The sequence below is a fragment of the Harpegnathos saltator genome, unplaced genomic scaffold (genome assembly GCF_003227715.2).
Source record: "Harpegnathos saltator strain DR-91 unplaced genomic scaffold, Hsal_v8.6 scaffold175, whole genome shotgun sequence".
Classification (NCBI taxonomy): Eukaryota; Metazoa; Arthropoda; class Insecta; order Hymenoptera; family Formicidae; genus Harpegnathos; species Harpegnathos saltator.
In genome coordinates, this window is record NW_020229956.1 from 149276 (window position 1) to 172248 (window position 22973).

Here is a 22973-nt window from a genome sequence, read left to right on the forward strand (position 1 = left end):
CTCCGCTCGGAGATTAATTAGCGCGAATCGTCGGTGCGAGTCAATAAGGTCAGCGAAACAAATTAAGACACCTACAAGCTCACACGCGGAGGTGCGTGCATTCGTAATATAATTCATCGATTAGCAATTCGCGTTTGCCGTGCCGTGCTCGGACATCGCCATCTTCGGTCACCGCGGACCTTCAGGTTTTTCGCGCCTGGACCGAGTTATTACGCGGACTCTTCGATCCTCGCAAAGGCGCAAAGGCGCGAGGATTCGATTTACGAGAGTCGGGACGGCGAATTCGGTAAAAATCCGAGGAAACCGTTTCCGGTTCCGGCTCTTTGAACTTACTCGTTCGGGACCGGTACTTACACCCTTCGTCGAAGGCGACACTTCGACGTGATTGCGAGCGACGGAGGGTGAAGAAAAAGGGAGGGGCAGAAAAAGGAAAACTCGGCCGCCCTCTTTTACACTCCCGCCCCCGCTTTCTCGAGAAGGAGGGAGAGAGTGAAGACGGCGGCTGAGAATGAACGTGGCGGCGACGGCGACGGCGACGGCGACGGCGACGGCGACGGCGACGTTGGTGGAGGGAACGAAGGAATAAACCGACGGTCGGCTGATTAGTCGCGAGACTTTGCCCGTTTTCACGATTTTCTCGACTCGATTCCGTCGAGCGTCGCCGATTCACAGCGGAAGGAAGATCCTTCGGCGTCGATGAAGAGAGAGTGACGGGGATGGGTGGTTCTTCTTCACCCTCGGCGACGCTCATTCCGCGCTGCTTTCTCCCTTGAGCTGAAAAAGAAACGGATTCGGGAGCAGCAGGATAAAAATAAAAGCGACGCGAAACAAAAAGCGGGACAATCGGTTCTAGCCGCGTTAAATCAGAAACAGAAGATGCAGAATCGGCATAATTTCCTTCGAATTTCGAAGACATGCGAGAACGATTCCCGCAAAAAGAATAGATCTCTGATCCAAAATTCGTGTAGACTCGAGTAGGTTAGCTAAAACATTCCAGTAAATAGACGATAACGACGAAATTTTGTAATCATTAGGAGAGATATTTGAAAGACATTTTGAAAATCGAGAAGAAACATAGAATGTAGCGTGCAAAACGTGTTAATTAGAAGTCTGAAGAATATTATTACTCAAACAGACTTCAATAATTCATCAATGCATCGCATTTGAAAATAACATTTGAATGACATTTCTCAAATACAGTTTTCGAGACGTGATTTAAACGAATGAAGACGCGAGACATCTCCACATCTCAGAATTATTCGCGATATCGGGACGTTCTGTACGAATATAAGGTGTTATTTTTTCGACGACGTGGTGTTCTTCAAAAATGCACAATTTCAGGCCCTCCGGTACTGGTCGACGCTCATTAATTTTTCGCGCTCGTCCTGAGCTCATCCCGCACACGCGTTAAGACTCGTTAGGACCTTGAGCGCCCAACGAGGCGAACTCGCGCGAACGAGAATCGCTCGCTCGCGCGAGCAACCCCATAAATATTGTAGCGACGTGAGCCGCAGGGGAGTTTTCTGACTCGTTGGCGCTAATGCGAGCCGCACCCGTTGCCTCTGAAACGCGCACGGCCTGCCCTTTGCCCATTTTTGAAAACCCTACGAAACCAGGGCTAAATATAGCTTTGCGCGGACCCCTCCGTCTAAATGACATTGACAATTTGCTAACGAGCCATGTTTTGACCTTACAGCATACATTAACCAAAAATCTACGACGTACAACGATACCCGAAGTTATGAATATGAAGTAAACGCGCCCGATATTACTGCTCGTTTATTGCCAATATTGTTTGCTATATTTTTGGCACACGCGTAAAATAATGCACAAAAACTTGTTGATACAACACGTGTGTAAGTACACACACACACACACATTTTTCCAACTTTATCTTATGAAACATATGCATATGCTCGAGTCGGTTATATCAATTATATATGTCATATATCTGAGTAATCTGGAAATTTTCCATTTAAATTTCTATAGTCTCTCTCTCTCTCTCTCTCTCTCTCTCTCTCTCTCTCTCCCTCTCTCCCTCTCTCTCTCTCTCTCTCGACGGTATAATCGAATTAAAAAAGAAATTTACATCGGAGGATACTTTCGCGTTACGCGTATTTGAGGGAAACAGAGAGAGAGAGAGAGAGAGAGAGGGAGGAAAGAAAGAAAAAGAAAACAGTCCGCGGCAAAGACATTAAGCGAACGGACTGACAGCTCGCCCTGCAGCAGGTTAATGCAGGATATTGCTCTTTGATAACTTTCTCCCTCTGTTGCAACGCGCCGCGCATCTCGTCGCATCGTGTTGCGTCTCATCGCATCGCATCACGTTGCGTCGCGTCGGCATTCGAGGGCGAAACAAAGTGCACGAGCGTATATACGTATATAGGTATATCGTCGGCGAGGCGAATCGGCTTAAGTGAAAATCGCTCGCCGGTTTGCAAGCCCGTAAATATTGTAGTGGCGAAGCCGCGGGTGGCCCGAGGAAGAAAAGAAGTATCGAGAGGAGAAGAAACGGCAGCGCGCGAAGGGTGGACGGGTGGCTGAAGCTGAGGCCGGGGGCGAAGTTTTTTTCCGACTGGCTGTCGTCGGTGTGGTGGCGTTAACGCGTGCCTTCTTGCCCCCCTGAAGTGGTCCGTGCGATATGGCGGAAGAATCGATTGCACACGAAGAGAGACCGGAGAAGAAACGCTTAAACCTCCTTCCCCAGTCACCTCGTGTCTCCTCTGGTCCGGTTTCGAGCGAAGTTTCCTTCCTCTCTTCTTTTCTTTCTCTGACTCTCGTCTCCTCCCTTTCTCTCTCTCTCTCTCTCTCTCTCTCTCTCTCTCTCTCTCTCTCTCTCTCTCTCTCTCTCTCTCTCTCTCTCTCTCTCTCTCTACTCCGCTCTCTCTTCCGGTAACAAAGCATAGTCTTATTAGTACCGCATTCTTTTGCCGATTGACCATTGCGTAATGACTAACAAAGCGTGCATCGGCCTCGGACATTTCATAAAGGCACTTTCTTCTCGATTCGAAAGCGTTGCTGCTAATTGCTCCTTTTTGCGGGTTTACCAGCGTGTAATGAGGGTAAATGGGGACGCTTAAATTTCACAGAGTGATATTATAACATAAGTATCGGCAACGGTAACAGTAACGTAAAATTCGTGAAAAATGCGACGAAGTGTACAATGCAGCGTGTTGTCAGTGAGAAGCCCGAAATCAACTTGTATCTTTCGCTACGTGCGTAAATAGATTAAGAGATGAATATCGCGAGGCAGGCATACTGGATTAAAATTATCCGTTTGAGCGATTTCGTCTTGGCAATCGGAGAACTTCGGTAAATCCGAACGGCGAGGTTGCTCGGTCAGAAGAGCAAATATACGAGAATGGCGGAAAGGAATGGACAACTTTCAGAGCGTGCGCTTACCGCGACCTTTCCGCCGAGAGATATTTCGAGATGAATAGATCGCTTCCGATCAGCCCAGATGCATGCATGTACAGGATGTATCAGAAGTTGTGCATTTTCGATCGTCCATAAATTATTCGAGCGAGTTCGGGGCTAAATCTTTTCATGGCGAAAAATAAATTAGAGATATGTGTTGTGTGTCACAACTTGCTAATCTTTTATATCAAATATTTTGAACCGAATTTTAAATCAATCAAAATATCGCCGATGTACAAAATTTATTTCGACTTGAATAAAAAACAAAATTTACTTTTACATCGCGTTCTAACTGGTTAGGTTCTCAATCTTTCTTATTGAGTAAATCTGCAATTACTCTAAAGTGTCCTAATATAATTAACATTCCTCTCAGGTTGCCACGTAATGCCCATAATTTCGTGGAAATGCGCAATTTCTCCCTGGTACATGCGGTACACCGAGAGCTTTCCCACACACACTTCGTCGCTCTTCTTTTCCTCGGACCTTACGGATCGGCGTGCCGCGTTCGAAATACGGTAAAGTCGCATAATCGACTATGAGAGTCGAGATTTTGGAAATCGTCGCGAATCGTGCGAGAAAGTTGAAGCAGGCTGCGTCAGGATTTTGCGATTCTTTTCTAGTCGTTAGAGGCTGCCAATTACATTTTCACTTGGGCATTTGGCCTTTGAAACTGCATCGTTAGTCCTCGATAAATCGATGCAAGACATTTCTGACGATTTTTCCAAATTGCGCGATTTCTTTTTTCGAGAGAGAACCGTTGTATCACGTATCACGATTGGAGGCCTCAACGTACAGTGCTGGCCACACGCTCGCGCGTTTTCGGCCCCATCGGGAGGAACGTAGGTAGCCATTATGTCGAATTAGTATTGTGATTGTGTAACCGATGTGATGTGACTCCATTATAAAGTACGCTCCGCTCACTCGCTCGCGCACTGCATTATGTCTCCGAAATGGCATTCGGTTATAATCGTTCGCTCTGCCCCACTCTTTTTCCCTTTTGCTTTTGCCGTTGCTGTTCTATCTATCCCTCCCTTCCCCCCCCCTCTCTCTCTCTCTCTCCTTTTAGCGTTGCACACCAACATTTGGCGTTTCGTCAGGATGCACGGACGCAGAAAGGGACATATGAAAAATCGCACCAATTCTCCGCACGGCAAAACGCGCGCGAACATAAACGCATTCTATTAACGATCAAGCAACTGCTGGAAAAAAACATTGCTACTTAAGAACAAGATTACAGGTGTGAAATGAAATCGAGACAATATTTCTACCGCGCGGGACGCTTTCCAGATACTAATATTTACTCGCGAGTCTCTATCAAGAAACATTTCCCGGCACTTCGCGCAATCGATGAATAACGTTAACGAAGCGAGTCCTCCCCGGACGCGAGATCGGTGTGTAAACTCGGAAGCTGCCAGTTTCCGGACGTCCACCGATGCTCATGATTTTCGAAAAAACATATTTCGTCGGGACGAGACGACCGGTACGTCGGTAAGAAGCGGATAGAAGGGAATAAGGGAAAAAAAAAGGAGTGGAGGCGGGTAGTAACACAAAAGCGAGCCAACACCACCACCACCACCGCCGCCACCGCCACCGCTACCACCATCGCCGCCCAACGCGGCGATACGATATTCCGGTGGCTTCCTCCCCATCGCCGACGCTCGCCGTCATACAATTTATTGGTAAACTTTGCTAGCTTGTTAGAGGGTTACGTGCGCTGGGATAAGAAATATCCAGAGTGGTATCCGCGCCCCCGCCATCGCCGCTGCCGCTGCGCTGCCGCCGCCGCCGCCGCCGCCGCCGTTTTCATCCCCCTTCGCCCTCGCTCGTGCGCGCCTTCGCTGCCTTCGTGTTATCACCATTCTTCGCCGCTGTGTGCACCAGCACCAGCAGCACCGCCGGCACCAGTACCAGCAGCGGCAACGGCAGCAGCAGCGGCAGAAGCGGCGACCCTCTTGGCTATAGGGTTAGAATACCAGGGTTGCCTCCATCGGGCCACTGGTCTGCACCACTGCCTTCGACGCTCTGCCAACCACCACCAGCCAGCCAGCCAGCCAGCCAGCCAGCCAGCCAGCCAGCCAGCCAGCAGCCAGCCAGCCAGCCAGCCAGCCAGCCAGTCCGTCCGTCCCTTCTGTCTTCGTCCTTCTCCAGCCGCCTCCCCGGGGCAGACTTCGTCGGGAATATGAATATCATACGTTGCCGGCGGATTCGTCGATCTACCTTCGTACGGGAACGTACGCGCGAGAATAAGTAACTCGAACTCGCGGATTAAGTCCCGGCAAGCCGAGCTTGAGGGATCCTTCGATCCGAAATTCAGATCTTCTTTCTTTCTCACGGATCACGTTCATGGTAACGATCTCGTGGATATCCCACGTCACGCGAGATATCTTGCTTCCGTTCTGCTCCCTTTTAGCCCCGGGGATGCAGCTCGAAGACACTCGTAATTCCGGAGAACGGAATCTGTCGACTAGCAAGCGTTGCGAATCGTAGATTGATCGTAGATTGGTGCGATGAAAGTTAGAGTTCAGCGTGTACCACTTTGAATTCGTAGCAATACGAATTGTTCGAATTCGTCTCCGAGGATTTTCTCTTATACGCGAATAATAAGTCTTCGCGGATAATCAGCGACTGCCCTGATCTCCGGCGCACGAGGTCCTCGATTATTCTATTAACAGCTGCAATGCGGCAGTATTTCTCGCGAGACAGAAACGATACGCGGATTCGCGCGCGGCACGAAGATATGCGCACCGACGGAAAGGGGGCTTAGCGTCGGGAATTCGCGTTCACGGGTTTTCGTCGCGTGTTGTCTGTGCGTGCCTCTCTCTCTCTCTCTCTCTCTCTCTCATTCCTCCCTCCCATCCCACCCTCCCTCTCGCTTTCTGTCTCTGTGTATTCGTACATACCACCTCGGTGCTCGTGTGCACGCTGGGGCGAATCTCTCCAAGGTGGAATGGAAAGAGAGAGGATAAAGAGAGAGTAGAGAGAGAGAGAGAGAGAGAGAGAGAGAGAGGGAGAGAGAGAGAGAGGGAGAGAAAGAGGAGAAACGGTGCCGGGGACAACAATCATAACAATCTAGTTAAACGTTATAAGGATATCTCGCGCTAAGAGGCGTGCCAAGCGTTGCATAAAATCAAATTGTACGCCGAGCCGAGAAGTTATTGTCGTTCCTCATCCTCCCCCACCGCCCCACTTCGCCGCTCCCGTTCAAACCCCTGTCGCCGAAAATTTACCCGAGGATCTTCCACCTCCGCCCCGTGCAGTTTCCCCGCACTCCCCTCTGACTGCACCCTTCTTTCGGGGGGTTTTACCGGCGCGGGCGGGAACGTTCGCTCTCTTCTTCCATCGTGAATCTCTTCACCCTCGACAAACGCAATTTTTTGCGCTCCGTATTTGTCAAGGATCTTGAATAAATCCCGAGGAAATGTATGTTCCTGCGCGTACGCTACGGCCATGTTATTTGATTCACCATATCGTTCGTGATGAAAGCGCAAGTAGCGACAAGAAATGCAACCGTGCAATTATTAATGAAAAGAAGCTCGTAGAAGAGGGGTTGATTTTGAGGTAACCTCAGCGTTGTGAGACAAAAACTTTCTCGACGTGATTGTCTTCACGTCGATTGTTGAAGATTGCAGTAAGATATGAAAATCGATCGTTCTTGGATTGTTGGCAAAAAAGAAAAAATGGATAACGAGTTGAGTTGAATACTTTGATCAACTGATTCAATTTTATTTTTATTTCAAAAGATGTTATATATAATGCGCGCAATCTATGAATAGGTTGACGAGTACGTTTTAAGTACGTAATATGTATACGCGTGCATATATTCACAAATAATCTCTATGTTATTGGTGGAAATTGTTCGACACCTATAATAAGATTTACAGGAAATTGTACTGTAATCCATCGTACTTGCGTATCCGATATCTTGCGTATCGTTTTATGTGAATGTTTAGATCGCGACTCGAAGATATGTGCAATTGCTAAAAAGCGCTGCTAAAAAGCGCGAACATGATTTATTTTCGCAAGTCATATTATCATATGTCTATAATCGCAACAATGCCGCAAACTTCTTGGCGACGTCGTGCACGTAGTGAAATTACGAACGACAATCGAGCTCGCGCGGACTTACTCGCGGAACGCAGATGAAATTAGTCGCGCACGGCAGAATTCGTAATGGGGCCTTCGTTGCCGTCAACAATATCGGATAATTACGTCTCTGTCGAACGATCCTCGAAATAGAATAATGGAGAACCGGCGAAATCGGCTTGAGGGGTTAAATTGAAATTGAAATCACTCGAAATTACTTGCAGCCCCCGCTCGTCGATGGCGAGCCACCGTTGCCGACGATATTCCGTCCCGGGAAATCGAATATTGCGCTCGACGCGTCGATAACCTGCGCGCGCGCATCACATGTCCGTGAAAACATCCATGTGAGATAACCAATCATTTCGACATCTAAAATTTTGTACTTCGCGAACCTCGCCCGAATCTCAACGAGCTTGTCAAATTTTCTGCCGTGCTCGTCAGAAACTTGTCGCTTTGTTTGTCGCGAATCTTCCGCAAACTCACGCGCACGTGCGAAACGAAATGAAATTTTTGCACGGTTCCCACGAGAAAAACCGGCCGTTTCCTTTAAAGTGTGCGCGACCCGAGCGCGGAATTTTCGAGAGGGGCCGTAGATACAAAATTGTCGAAATAAACGAAATAAATTTCTTTCACGGACAGGGCATTTAACCGAGGCATTTCTCGCGCGGTTGAAATTGCCGGGATTCCCACCGGGCGGTAACGCCAGCGATAACGCGGAGGAAAAAAGCGCAGGATTCGCCCTAAAAAATGTTAAACCGACGGGAAAAGGGCGTTAACGACGTCTTCGTTAAGGGATGCCCGCGGGGCAGAGTTAAAACGGCGAGGAATCAAAAGATCGATTAGAATCGGCCGTCGCCGCGGGATCTCCCGTGCGATCCCCGAAGGGAGGTCTCGCCGTCGCGACAGGGAACAGCGAAGGTCTGGGTAGGAGGGTTGCATTATAAGAAACGCAAAGGGAAAGGAAGAAAAGGTGGCGCGCGAGAAAGCCACCCTCTTTTTGTTGCTCGATTTCTCGCTTCTCGCAGTTCTCGGCAGGGGAACGATGTCCATCCTCTCTCCTTTCTGCGGAAATTCAATATTTTGGCTATCGAGTTTCCTGCAGGAATGGCAAGGCGACGTTTCTTCTCTTTCCCTCATTTCGCCTCTCCCGTTGCTTTGCTCGCACTGGAATGTGAAGCGATCGATTTTTAAATTACTCTGATATCGATTGGCTCATAGATTGAGAAACTAACACGGGATTCTATTTCATCGTGATTGAATCAAAACGACCATTGTGATATGTTCCTGCTTTGTTTTCATGTTACAGGTTACGAGACTTCTCTTCTCTCTTTCTTTCTGCGAAATGATGGCCGACTTTTTCACGTTTGCATTCCCAAATCTCGCGTAAATCTCGCGATTCATCGCGAGGAAGATTGCTCCGCGATTCGCGACCTCGCGGGCTTTCGTTGTGCTTAATAAGGACACGAGAGGAGAGAGAGAGAGAGAGAGAGAGAGAGAAGAGAGAGAGAGAGAGAGAGAGAGAGAGACTCGTCAGGAGTCCCACGGGTGCAAACATGAGAAACGAGCTCGCCTGCTGCGACGAACAGCGAGCTGGGCGTGGCGGGAAAACATGCCGTCACAATGTTGGTCCAACTACACGACAATTATCGCCGGTGAGCTTTATAATTAAGAGGCCGTGGCCCGCAGCCTGGAGTTTATCTGGCGTTCATCTACGGCGAGCGTCCCGCGGCGACGATCCGGTCGGCGAACTACGAAGGATGAAGGCCGCAGGACGAAGGACTACCAGCGCTTTCTTCCGCGCGTGGAGGTCCTACGTACGACGAGCTTGGCTACTGTAGCCGGTAATGGTGAGTACTCATGCGCGTCCTCTCTATTCATTGTGATTTCTTCTTTCTCGTTGACGGCGATCGCGTGCTGCGATATTGTTGCGTACCGACACGAGTCGGGAAGGCAGAAGTTCGAAGACGGAGAATAATCGTCTTCGTTCGCAGATTAGTCGTAGACGATAACTTGAAACTCGATAGAGTTGTTGGTACACAGCGGGAAGTCATTTCGGCTGCATTTGATGATCGACATTTTTCCTTTATTTTTTTCTTTATTTCGCTTATAAGGTAAGAGATGAAACGAGTGAAACGTACATACGAGAACGAGGAGAAGTTTATTTGGATAAATTACAATTGACGATACGTTCATGGTGAAGCATGAGAAATCGCGTATGGCCGAGTCTTGCCACTCTCAAGCGTTATTCTTACTTACAAAGAATGCGACGTCGAAATTCCCTGGTGCTGCGTACGCGCTTAGTCTGAAACTAGATAGAAAATAAATATAAAGTGACTGGGGCGCACACAGATGATCGGGTAGCTTTGGATCGTAATGCAGGAAATCTCGTTTCTCGAGTAAATCCGACCGTTGTCGTGAAAGGCACTCGAACGGACACGCGACGGCGTGCCCGAGGAAAAACAGCCGTCAAAGTTGAGGGAAACGCGCGGAAAAACGCGCGGCCGTTTCCGGGACGCGCGGCGGGTGGTCGTGTCGTGGCGGTCCATTGAAATTTCACCGAGCGGTACAATGTAATTCAGGGTCCGCCGGGGTCATCGTGTGACGCGTGTTAACGTGCTCTAATGCGCCCTTAACGAACCCCTTAATCCAATTTCGTGCAAAGTAACGAAATTATGTGCTGGCTGACCGGAAGCCGCGGCGAGCTTTCAAGCATCTCACTCGACCCCTCGCGCGTCCTCTCGAGTGGCTTCCATTCACATCACCCGACGAATGCGACCCAAACGAATGCGTTCGCGCATGATCCTATTTCTATCTAGCCGCGATTTCGCTGTGAATGTCGCGCTCTTCGCGTACGTGATGTGCAATGTTGGACTCGTTAACTGCCAACGATAAACAGACGACCCGACATAATAAGAACTCATCGATCGAGAATTTCTTTTTCCCGCCTGGGAAACGTCAGCATTATTTTCCGTTCGATATTGCATGTCGCGCGAGTTAATATTCCTTTATCGATCCCGGTCGTAGCAGTTTCGACAGTGGACGACAGGATTCGTCATTATTACGGTCGTGCGTTAAAAAATTGGCAATTTTCGGCTCGTCATAGATGTCAGAGCAAACGCATTGACGCAAGTCCGCTGACGAATCCGTGTAACGAGGCGCGTCCTTAACAACTGCGACGAACGCGAAAAGATCTGTTTAACAGTCATGGGGTTCGGCCATATGTGGTCCTGCGCGACACCAAGGAGGATTATCATCGGGGAGAGATCCGTTATCTCACTGGCACGCGTTTCCGCGCGAAATCTCTCGCTTCTCCTCGTCCGATCCTCTTTGTCGCTCTTCCTACTCCTTCTCGTTCCCTATAGCTCGTGCCGGTCCTGCTTTATGGCCGCTACGTGATAATAGAGATGTCATCCTGTCGGTGCTTTGACAACCCCATAACGCGTAGCCTGTCTGTAACGCGACGCTTCGCTCCCCAGAGATCTTGGAAACTGTCGTTGCTCACCGCAGTTTTGCGCCACGTATTTTCGACGACTTTTCTCGTTTTGTTGTCATATCGCGTGCTCGTGAATATTGCGGCTCAGTGAAGGGTGACGATCGCGCGTTAATGCATTTTTTTAAGCCAACGCCGAGCGGTTTATTCTTCGCGCTACGTTGCTTCAGCGTGAAATACATTTTGCTAATTAAGCCTTAGATCGAAATTCCACAAGGCCAAGATTTATGAGCCAAGAAGGTGAGATTAAAGAGATAATTGTGTCTCCTTTAGTTCTCTTTATTTCAAGGCGCATGACAATATTCATAAAGACAGGATCTATTGGGAGGAAATAGCTGATACTTTCTCGCAATCACGGTCAATCAGCAGCGCGATATAAAGTATGAGACTCGGGCAGGGTCATTTGTGAGAGTAATGCGATGATCGGGATGATCGACGCACGGCCGAGTATTTAAGATCGCTGGATAAGAGAGTCACGTGCGGGCAGGATCTGGCAGGACGTTTATTGAGAGAGCTCTCCCTTCGCCCTTCGGTCGCTGCATCGATGGCGCGATGTATTGCTTTTCGAAGGACTTTAAAAGCCGCCTTATCGGATTGTCGCTACTGAATGAATCGTTTCGAGTACGGTCACTTTTCCTCCTCGTGTATATAATACACGATCTTTCGATGATCGCGCGATCGCTCCGCGAAGTTGCCGTTTGACTTTTGCACTCTGTGTCTCGTCGGGATCGGTATCGACGTGACGGCGAGAAGTGTGATAGTCGCGTTAATAATAATACGGCGCTATAACACCGCCGAAATTTATTCACGATTACGAGGAGCAACCACAAACGCTGATCTGCGAGCTTTGAGCTGACTGCGTTACCACTCGGTATCCATTCGATACCGTAATCATCGCGACGAGATAACGGAATCGTTCGGAGCGTATTACGGGTTAGTCGCAGTTGCGAAAGCGAAACATCCCCTTCACCGTCTATTATTGTATTTTTTCGGTTCACCGCGATTCCGAAAACTCGATAAGCTTCGCTCCCGGCATCCTGTTTGCGTCTCGTCCACACGGTGCACGTACGCTCGCACACACGTATGTGTACACACACGCACACACTCACACGCCGGATACGATATTACAAAATTATCGCGACGTCAATGTTATCGGCGCCGTCCGTGCAGAGCGGAGCACGTAGATACACGGGGCGATACGCTCCGCGTGGCATAATGGAGCCGATCGCGCCGGGGCCGGGGCCGGGGCCGGGGCCGGGGCCCCCGCATGAAACGCGAGTTCCCCATAGAATAGGTCGTGCCCCCTCCTTCCCCTTTGGTCCAGCAGACCTCCGGGCCTCCGGTGTCCGAGATAATGCGATAACGAGCTTTACTACACGACTATCGCCGCTGCGCGTATTTGTTGCCGCGATCGATTCGCGCGCGCGTCCCAATATCCGCCGAAAATAAATCGCCGACCCCGGTGAAATTTATTAAAGCGCCGCCACGCTGCCTCCTTCCGCGCGCATTAACCCCTCAACGTCGTCGCTCTGCTTTTTTCTTCTTTCTCCTCCTATGGAAAAATCGATAGGCGGACGAACGGGAGATTTGTCGTTGAGATTCCGTGATAAGAAGTTATACCTCGCGCGGGCTTGGCTTCGCCGACATCGAGCTTGGTCTAACTTGTCCTTTTTTCGAAACTAATATAAAGAAATTGTCAAGATAAGTCGTGAGATCACGAGAGAAGAGACGAGAGAGTGTTGGGAGCGCAACGATCCGCAGGGAATTCGCATTTTCTTTCTCTTCTCTTCTCGCGTAATCCCCAGGTTAAGGAGTTAAGGAGTCGAGGGGATAAGTCGTGTCTCGATTTACCTCCCTTCGAATTTCATTTACTCGCGCGCGTGCAAGTTTCGGCGGTACGGCGGTGTGTTGTTCAAGCGTCAGGTATTCCTGCGCCGTGACTCGTCACGGTGCAGGCGTCGCGAGACGCGTTAAGTGCTCCAGCACCCTCCAGGACGAAGAGGAACGTACGTGTTGGCGCTACCTTGCGAGAAATCCGCGCGACGGTGCCCCGTTTTGTAATGACCTCATTGTCGTACCGGCGACGCGTCGACGCCCCCCGCCATTGTTGCTTCCTGAGAACGTTTGACTTCGTCGGGTGATTGCAGGGTGAATTTCTCGGGAGTTTGCCGCATTGTCGCGCGAGAATGTGGAGGGAGGCGCTCTGCGGCCACGCGGATGGGGTGCCTCGATCATATTCTTTCTTCTCCCCTCGTGCCCCTCGCGCTCGCGGGGCCCCCTGCGCGACGCGCGCCGTGGGCCCGGTTACCTTCCTGAGAAGATTTCAAATTACAGGCTCCGGAAACGGCGCCCCCGTCGTGGACCGCGCAACCCCCTGTCGCGTCGTCGCGGAAACACGCGCGAGGCACCCCGCATCGCGCGGTATCGCTTCTGTCTAAAAGCTCTTTCCCTCCCTCTCTCTCTCTCTCTTTCCCCCCCTCTCGTTTCCTTCCTCGCGATTCCTCGGCTCGCGATATCGGTTCTGTCGATCGACGAACGCGAAAAGCGGCGGGTTTTGTTTGACGGTGGGACCGTCATTGCGACCGCGAGGATACATCGCGAATACTTTGACAACGCCGCGCATTGCGCCGCCGGGCATCTAACCTTCTGCTGATTCCATCGCATACGCCCGTTTAATGATACGATAGCGCTGCGAACGGTTGCAACGGGACTTTTCAAAGGTTAACCGCAACGCGATTGGTCCTCGGCTCCGACGTGCCCTTAAACATTTTCGCGGAGACTCTCCTCCTCGCGACTCCTTCCCCATACAATTAGCGGACCAAACGAGGAGACTCACGGTGTCGGTCTCGCTGGCAAGACTGTAAAGATATGTATTATTAACTGGTCGAAGGGTGCGGAAAGTATGTACGAAAATATGTACGTCGCCGCGGTGGCGACGAGCAGCCGAGCGAAAATCGCAAACGGGGGAGTAGACACGCGCGCGTCCCTTTGACGGCGATCTCGCGCGCGCAGAGGGATGACACTTTGAACTCGCCGACAACTCTTTCGAGACCTTCGTTACAGCTCGCTACACGAGTATCTGCGTGTATGCCTGGAAAGAAAAGAGCTCACCCGGCTATTCTTACCGCCGACCCTCGCGCGCTGGATATTAAACGAAACGCACTTTTGCCTGCCGTTCATTACCGCAACCCTGAGAAGCAACGAGCGCGTCCTCGTCGCCGAGCAGGCGAAGCACGAAGGAGCGCATCAAAGTAAGGCGTTGAATCCGGGCATTGAGTCACGATAAATATTGTTAGTAGAGAGCGCGAGTAAATGAGCAGCGATAGGGAGAGCCTACGAGAGACAGACAGAGAGAGAGAGAGAGAGAGAGAGAGAGAGAGAGAGAGAGTCGTGAATTTTACGGTGAAATTCAAACGAATCGCGTTCTCAGAAATCGATCGCGAACGATGATGGCTTAACGCTCGTTGCACGAATGAAACGTCATTTCTGAGCCCCTCCGCGTTTTCAAGATACGACGCTTTGCAGAGAACTCTTCAAATTTGCAACGCGCTATTATAATGGCAACACACGCACCAGCTCTCTCGCACATTCCGCCGTCACAGCGCGCAGCCGAAAACACCCTCGTCGACTTCCGCGCGGAACCGAGTGTTTTCTACAATGCGATTACGCGGAAGCGTTAATCCGTATTGTTTTTTTTTCCGGCAGATCGTGCGCGAACGCGCGAGCGACCAGTCCGGCGTGTAGGACCGCTCGAAAGGGAGAAAAAGGTGAACTGCGCGATAGCGGAAGAGAGAATTAGAGAGGGAAAGAGAAAGAGTGAGAGAGAGAGGGGGGAGGGAGAGAGGGGGAGAGAGAGAGAGGAGGAGAGAGAGAGAGAAGGAGAGAGAGAGAGAGAGAGAGAGAGAGAGAGAGAGAGAGAGAGAGAGAGAGAGAGAGAGAACGTGAGAGAGGATGAGAGGGAGAAGGAAAAAGCGGCGAAAGGGTGCAGCGCATTCGAGCTCGCGCTCGCGTGTGCGTCGAGCGTTTTTAATGCGTGTTACCCGGCGGTACCGCAATCCGCTTTTGCGGCGGATGCCGGTGCCGTCCGCAGCCCACCGGTTGGCGGTTTCCGGTAACGCGCTTTGGCGCAAATCAGCAGACACGCCTGATTTCGAAATTGCAAAACATTTTCACACTCTTGTGGTTCCAACGCCACCCCCGCCCCCGTCCCCGTCCCCGTTTCGCGGCCGTCCCGTCCGTCGCGCGCACGGTACCACCTTCCGCTCCCTTTGCGCTGCCCAATTTTTTTCTCGTTTTGTCTTTCTCTCTTTTTTCTTTTTTTTCTTTTTTTCGGTTTCCGCGCATACGCGTGCACACATCGACGCCGACGTCGACGCCGCCGTCGCTTAAAATCGCGCGTTTCTCCGCGCAAAATGCCTCGCGCGTCCGCAAAAGCACGCATCATCGTCGACGAAAAACGCATCGCGGACGCCGTGGGCTGCGCGAAAAAGTGCCCGACTATGTAACAAAAACGTGGCTGTCGGTGTCCGTTTTAGTCGATGAAGTCCAGCGATTCCGGTGGCAAGTGGATACCTTGCGATTCTTCCCAAGGAATCTCATTATGCAAAATTGTGCGTGTTTTAATGATATCCTCGTATCCGATATTGCTTGCTAACGACACATTCGCAAGTTCGTTTAACGAGAATTTGCACACTTTCTTCGACCAGCCGTTCGGCATCTCCCGCGGTCGTCTTTTCATCCTTTCCCGTGTCTTGCTAAAGTCTTTCGCGGAACCGATATGCGGAAAACTCGAGCGTATCTAATAAGAGCACGATATCGACGTATCGTATGCATGCCTTCCGCGTTTTAAAGATATTAAACAGTTTGCCGGCGACAGCATCGCGCCAGAGCTCGCAGTTGCTGCGGTGCACCAGGTCGATGTACCAAGATTGCGCGCGTTTAATTGTAAAGCGTTTAACATCGACTTCGGCCCGCGGCTACAAGAGAGAGAGAGAGAGAGAGAGAGAGAGAGAGAGAGAGAGGGGGGGGGCAAACAGTACCGGAGTAGGAGTCGGAGTGTGCAGTCATTAAATTATTCCGGAAGGTGAGCCCGATGGGTGTCCCCGATCTGAAACGGGCCGCGCTCGACGGAAAAATCGGCCAGAACATCTGACGCGATCTATACGGAGTTCCCTCCTCGCACGTGTTAAACGCGCTGCATCGACCTTGTTTCGTCTTGGCGACACCCCGTCTCTCGTCCACGCCTCGAGCGAGCGCCTCGTGCTTCAGCTAACAAGCTCGCTCGGAAAGGGTGCGGGGGAACATACACCGGGTCATTGCCGCGAGAGATTAAATGACTCGGTGTCGCGTGAATGTGCATTTTTCGGAAGGAGCTTGCGCCGGCTGGCGCGAAATTCGGCAACTCATCACAGTGATACGTTGTCGTTACTCGCAATTTCACTTGGACCGGAATCGCAAGATCTCTGAACACGCGTTTCATCAGCTTCGAGCGCACTCGGGCGGGTATTTCCGGTATTTTGCAGATGGACAAGAACAATGTCTGTGGTATCGAAGAATATCTGCATCGCTCGTCGCCAGCACGTGCAAAATCTCGAGTGTACCCCCCGCGGAAAAGCCCCTCGGACTTGTTCTCGCTTCCTCTCTCCCTCTCCCTCTCCCTCTCTCTTTCTCTCTTTCTGTCTTTCTCGGCCGGGCCGAGGATACGACGCGAATCAGTGACTCCGAAAAACGCGCACCTTCAATGCGCGGCGAACGCCGCGTCGAGAGAACGGCGCGATCGAGCGAGCGAGCGAGCGAGCGTGCGTGTCGGCAAACAAAATCGCTCGATGGAACGCCATCGGCGTTCGTCGACGGCCGGCAGCCGCCCTGGGTCGCTCTCCTCTTCGTGGCCGATGCGCGCATACACATACACACGCTACGTCGCCCCTGCGGGGGCCGAGCGAAATGCAAAAACGTCAGCGGCAAGATCCTCGAATGATTTTTCGACAACGCGCAATGCAAATTGCCCGCGAGCTGCCCGCCGCATGAAACTTCCGCTTGGCTGTCCCGCGCGCGATTCGCCGGATCGGCCGTCGATTTCCCGATAAATAACGTCGCATTTTCGGCATACGCCGCGCGGCCGGCGAGAGGCTTTTGCTCGCGCCCACACTGCCAACGATGCGGAAAAAGCGCGTCAGACACGTTAGATCTGTCCAATTGTGCCTTCTGTGCGCCGCTGGTATCTCTCTCCTCTTCCTCTCCTCTCTCACCGTGATCGCGCAGTAGTTAGCGGTGTACACGATCGCGCGCGCGATGTTTCGATGGAAAAGCATCGGCAGGCTAATTGCCGACGAGAGGGGTATTCCCGTTGCCCCCGGCAACCCGTTCCATCGCCGATGGAATTATAATCGGCCGATTATAATCAGCGAAATTACGCGCAGGTACCATAGCCATAGTTGGCACACGCGGCGCGACGATGTAATAGCGTGATGCTTCGGACCGGCCAATTTTATTATCGGCCAGTCTGCCATTTCTGTGTTACGCTGTTTATTATCGTGACGCTCTTGACATTCTCTGTATATTCGTTATATTACGTGAAAAATTCGATATATCAAAAATGAGGGACACGAGAGGCAGAGCGAGACGAACGTGCTGCCGGCTTTGCCGCTTCGCGATTTCGCCCCGCTATCGTTATGGCCGCCGCTGTCGCGTTCATTGTACGTTACCGCGGCTAATTATCGCGGCGGTTGCCCTTTGACTCGATTAATAACAACGAGTGCGCCCGATACCCAGCCACGTGCTGAGCGTTTCCAAATTTGTTCCGCGGGAGCTTACGGGTTCCGCGCCAACCGGTCCTCCGAGCAAAGGAGAAAACAGAAAGAAAGGAAGAAGTGGAGAGGAGAGGAGAGGAGAGGAGAAAATCGTGACGAGCAGACGGAAGGGGGCAGGGAGGGAGGATCCGGGAGGGAGACAGAAGAGGCGATTCGTACCATTTGGCTCGGTTCGACGTCGGTTAACACAGCGGGGTTACCGCGGACGCCTCGACGGACACATTGAGGGCGCCCGCTCGACTTGATAATCGCTTGCCATTCATACACTTTTCATTGGATTGCGATTGAGCATTAAGAAACCGGGTGAGAGCGGCAGAAAGAGCGAAGGAGAGAGAGAGAGAGAGAAAGGAGGCCCGAGGGCTATACGCGCTTTGCGTCGCGCCCGGGCGACGTATTAGCATTAGGAGGCATCATCTCGAGTGTAAACACTGCATGGGCACTGCGCGGATTTAGTCACAGTCGAGAACCGCGGGACGTCCCCGATATTATCGTCCCCGTGCGTCCCTTTCGTCTACCTTTCGGCGACGTCCCTCCGCTGCGCACCAGTCGATACCCACTTCGTCGACGTATGTTCGCGATCTATTAACCTGCTTGCGAGAACAGCTCCTCTATTTTTTCCCTTTTCATTCTTGTTTAAACCGCCGCGACTCCAACCTGATTCGAGCGAAATCATTCTCAAACGACGATGCAACGACGAATTCGTTGTTTATTCATTAGCTCGACGATAATAGATTGTCGGACGAGGTGAATTTTTACCCGGGACTCACCAGGACCGGCCGTCTCGATAAAATACAGTGGAACCCACCCCGCGCGACGCGGGGTGACACCTCGCGTCGCGCGAGGCTAAACTCGCGTGACGGATTAATCGAGCCACCCCTCGTCTCAACGGCGCTTCTCAACGGCGACGAAGCGACACGTTCGGTTTCGCGTGTGTGACGCACAATCTCTCGGGCGAGATCGAGCCGAAGACACATCGGTGGGAGGAACTATCTGAGAGGAGATCTGCCGGAACGCTGCTGACACAAGAAGTTTCGCGTCGTAGGGTCGAGCGAAAGAAAGCGGTTTGTCGTTGGCCTTAACCGCGGATTCACGGTTAAGGCCCGGGGATGGCGGACGCCGTCCATGATCCCCTTGATCCAATCCGTGAGGAAGCGCGGGGCGTTAAATCCCACGGGAAAGCTCCGTAACTGAGCTCGCGTTCGCGCGCTAGCTAAGTCGGTCAGCCCGGTCCAGCCGAGCGAGAGGATCACAATACCGCCAGCGACCGCGGGTCGTACCGTCTCGCCTCCTCCCGCGTGCGTCTGTTGCACCCGTGAAAATTAGTTGCGCGAGAAATCCACGCTAATGTCGGCTAATCGGCCGTAATCAGCCGTGAGAACAGACGGCTGTCGCGCGAGTCGAACGGACGAGTCGCCCAGACGCGTCCTGCTGGAGGGATCGGGACGGGTGGGAGGAGGGAGACACCTTCTCCTCGGGGATCGATGTCGCGATTCGATCGCGCGACGATCGACGCGCGATCGAGCGTCGATCGTCGCGCGATCGAGCGGATCCGCGCGTCGACGAGAGCGCGAGCGTGTAACCAAGAGACAAATTGGGACCTCGCGGCTTGACAGTTCCGAGATGTAAGTAGATATTGGCGGTTTGCTCGTGCCGAAAAATCTATCACCGCCGTGTCGACTCGTTGTTCGCGCGATCAGCGAGCTGAAACGGCACGTTCGAAACGTGTCCGTTGAATCGCGATTAATTGAGGCACCAATTGCGCATAGTTAGTTAACCTAGATTTTCGATTATGCGGTTAGGAAACGAGCGTTTGACGCGCGCCTGTGTCATGAGCGAGTTTAAATTTGGTAACTCGCGATAAAGCTACACTTATCGTGAGTGAAAATTCGCGAGTCGCGTTATGGTTAAACATGAGAAACGCACACGTGACGAGCAAATCACCGCTGCGTCGCGAATACCCGAATTGCGGTGTGTGACGTTCCCTTTCGTTTAGGAACAAACAAGGGACCGAGGAGGAGCGAGGCAGCGAACCCATCGATGAAGAGTTCTATGATCCTCACTTACATCGTGTCACTCACAAACCGGTGTCGTATGTTCGTCAACCTTTTCAAACTAGATTTATTCGTGGGAAATTTTCCCTCCTCTGCTGCCCGAGATGATTATCTCAGAAAATAGCGAAATTACCGAGGAAATCCTATCCCTCCTATCTTTTCCTTCTCTCCTTCTTTTCAATTCAGAGACTTTGGATCTCTGGCAAATTTGGTGAAAAGCGCGGCCGGAACGGGCCTGTTTGCCATGCCACACGCGTTCGCGTGCGTCGGCCTCTTCTTCGGGATCGTCGGCACGGCGCTCATGGGACTGCTGATAACCGGCTCCCTTCATCTGCTCGTTAGGATCCATCACTCGATGTGCGTTCGTCTGAAGAAGCCTGTCCTGTCGTACGACCAGGTGGTCGTCGCCACTTTGACCACGAGCGCACAGAAACCGTGGATCTCCGCGCGCGCTTCAACGTTCGTAATTTCAGATAAAAATCGCGTCGTTATTTCGCGCCGCAATAACAATCTACGCGAAATACGGTCTCAAGGCTCTTATCTTAAAATATAAATTATAAACGCCATTCATTTGCAGACTCATTGTTGATGTCGTGATGCTGACGTGTTACATCGGAATCGGTTCCGTGTACGTTGTCTTTATCTCCGGTACCGTGCAAGAATGTCTGAACAGTGAGAGAGCGGTCGGTCAGAGCTACTACGTTCTCGTAATATTTCCCTTCCTCTTTCTAATGAACATGGCGAGGAACCTGTCGGACATTGCGCCTATTTCCATCGCCGGGATTGTCTTGATCCTCGTAGCCGCAATTATCGGGATGGTTTACGCGTTAAAAGACGGGATTGGTGATACGTGGACCACGATCGGACCCAACATCAACTTGTATCCCAAATTTATCGGCTTGGTATTCTTCAGCTTGTGTTCGCCGGGAGTGGTGAGCCTTCTGCCGAATTCTGCGATTTCAAAAACGACTCCGCGATTGTATGACGACTGAGAAATTATTGTGTTGGTCCCTGGATGAAAGAATTAATTGTTCGTCATACGCGATAAGTGAGGTTACGTTTAATTTCGCGCGACAGATTCGCGGTTCTTAGCGGATCGTTCACGCTCTGTAGATACTGGCGATAGAACACAGCATGAGAAGGCCTGGGAATTATACGAAACTCTGCGGAGTCTTGAATTGGGGCATGGTGTTCGTGGTTTTGATATACATCTTCGTCGGTGTCGTCGGTTACTTGAAGTGGGGCTCCGAGTCGCTCGGCAATTTTATCCGCAATCATCCGGAGAATGACGGGTAATATTACGTCGTCGCGCCGATCGATCAATTAATACGTCAAGTATCTTAATTCAGAAAGAACTTGGGGGAGGTTGCGAAAGTCAACCGTGTATGAAGAACGTGGCATTTACCTTGTGCTTTTTACAAACGTTTAGAACGACAATAGCGGCACTGATAATGCAAATGCTGGCGATATACTTCACGTACGGGCTGCAATGTTACGTGCCTATTACGATCTTGAAGAACAATTACGTCATGCCGGCGATCGAAAGGGGCACGTGCAAGGGCTCGCCGTTTCTCTGGGACCTGATCATTCGTTTCCTCGTCACCTCCGTCATGTGTAAACGCCAACATCCCTCAGATATCTCTTTTTTTTCGTAAATCTCGCGTTCTCCTCTCTCTCTCTCTCTCTCTCTCTTCCGTATTTTCAAGGTAAACTCGTGCAAGTTCGACGGGTCGCGGCGGATTGAATCCCGCCTTTGTCCCGGAGCGACCAACTTCGCGAAATCGATCAATCCGTCCGATTACAGTTCGCTTCGGACCCAGATATTACTAAAGTTGGGGAATCCACTTTCGTGGAATTTGATATAGACGCTCAGTTTTGTCGGAGTCTCCCGTTCGACCGAATCGCTCCGCGGACGATCAGCCACCCCGACGACAATAGCCGCTCATTATTGCTATAATTTGCTCTGATCAATCCAATCGATACCGTTTACCCAACCACCTTCGCGCCTCGAAATTTCCCAAAATTTGCGAAACTCGTCGCGTCTCGCAGGCGTCCTGGCGGCGGCGATCCCGAAACTCGATCTGTTCACCGGCCTAGTCGGCGCAATATGCATCTCCGCCCTGTCCACGTTAATTCCGACCACCTTGTACATCCTCGTGCATCACGAGGATTTCGGGAAATATAAATGGAGGCTGATCTTGGGCGTCTTCATGTTTTCCGTCGCTTTCTTCGCGGCCGTGTGCGCCGTGACGACCAACATCATCCTGATTGTGAAATTTCTCAGATACGGGTATGATTCATCATCATTATGCCTCGAACGATTTTCTCTCAGTCGAGACTCAAGATGACACCTTAGACGCAAATTACTCACGCGAGCTGACGTTGCGTAATAATGATACAGTCGCTAAGAATGTCGTTTCGGTCGAGTAAAAGTTTACTCAGAATCGCGGGAACTTGAGACGGAAAATAAAGACCTCAATGGCTAACACTTTAAAACTGATCCGGAGACTGGCTCGCGAATACGGCTAATGTGATCGCGGTTACTTCGTCGCTGCGGGGAATAAAACCGCGTTAACGATCCTCCCTCATCCCCCTTTTTTCAGGGACTAAAGCCGAGGCGCGCGCGCGCACACGAACGCGGCGGTGTTATCTTAATCTAGTCTCTCTGTTCGTAGTCCGCAGCCCGATGAAAATGCCGTCGCCGTCGACTGGCGTTTTCCACTTTTGTCTTCGGGCGCGGCTAAAGCCGCCGTTTACGCGCGATTCAGCCTAATCGCGGCAGCGGCGACGGCGTGGCGGCGTTGGAAAAACCGCGAAAAAGGCGTGAAGCAGAGGCTTCACGCCTTTTTCGCCCCCGTCCCCCTGTCCCCCCTCCCCCCCCCGTCCCTCTGGACGGAGGGGACAAAAAGCGAGAAGAGAGCGGAAAAAGGGAAGAGAGAATATAGCGAGAGGAGAGAAGCGCGCGCGCGCTCGACGTATAATCGCGTCAGATCACCGAGGCGTCAATGGCTGCTGGGCTTATCACGCACACACGTGACGGATACGAAGATGAAGAGAACGAAGGGAGCAAAAGAGACAGATGGAGGGAGGAAGAGAGAGAGGTAAACAGAGCGGGAGAGAGAG

The 22973-nt window shown here is 51.4% G+C and overlaps 1 protein-coding gene across 1 annotated transcript; it reads left to right on the forward strand.

The window, feature by feature from the left end:
• Positions 1-20094: 20094 nt before the first annotated feature.
• Positions 20095-22258, forward strand: LOC105181915 (proton-coupled amino acid transporter-like protein CG1139). The gene is made up of 6 exons (XM_011139001.1): positions 20095-20309; positions 20428-20782; positions 20964-21142; positions 21280-21464; positions 21900-22140; positions 22252-22258. Exons 1-6 carry the CDS (start codon positions 20095-20097, stop codon positions 22256-22258), a joined length of 1182 nt encoding a protein of 393 aa, XP_011137303.1.
• The last annotated feature ends 715 nt before the right edge of the window (positions 22259-22973 follow it).

Bases quoted from the DNA above. Each gene is read 5' to 3' on its own strand.
- LOC105181915 (XM_011139001.1), top strand. From the start codon at position 20,095: ATGCCACACGCGTTCGCGTGCGTCGGCCTCTTCTTCGGGATCGTCGGC. The intron at 20,310-20,427 runs GTTCGTAATTTC...ATTCATTTGCAG, and splicing joins ATCTCCGCGCGCGCTTCAAC to ACTCATTGTTGATGTCGTGA. The intron at 21,465-21,899 runs GTAAACGCCAAC...CGCGTCTCGCAG, and splicing joins CCTCGTCACCTCCGTCATGT to GCGTCCTGGCGGCGGCGATC.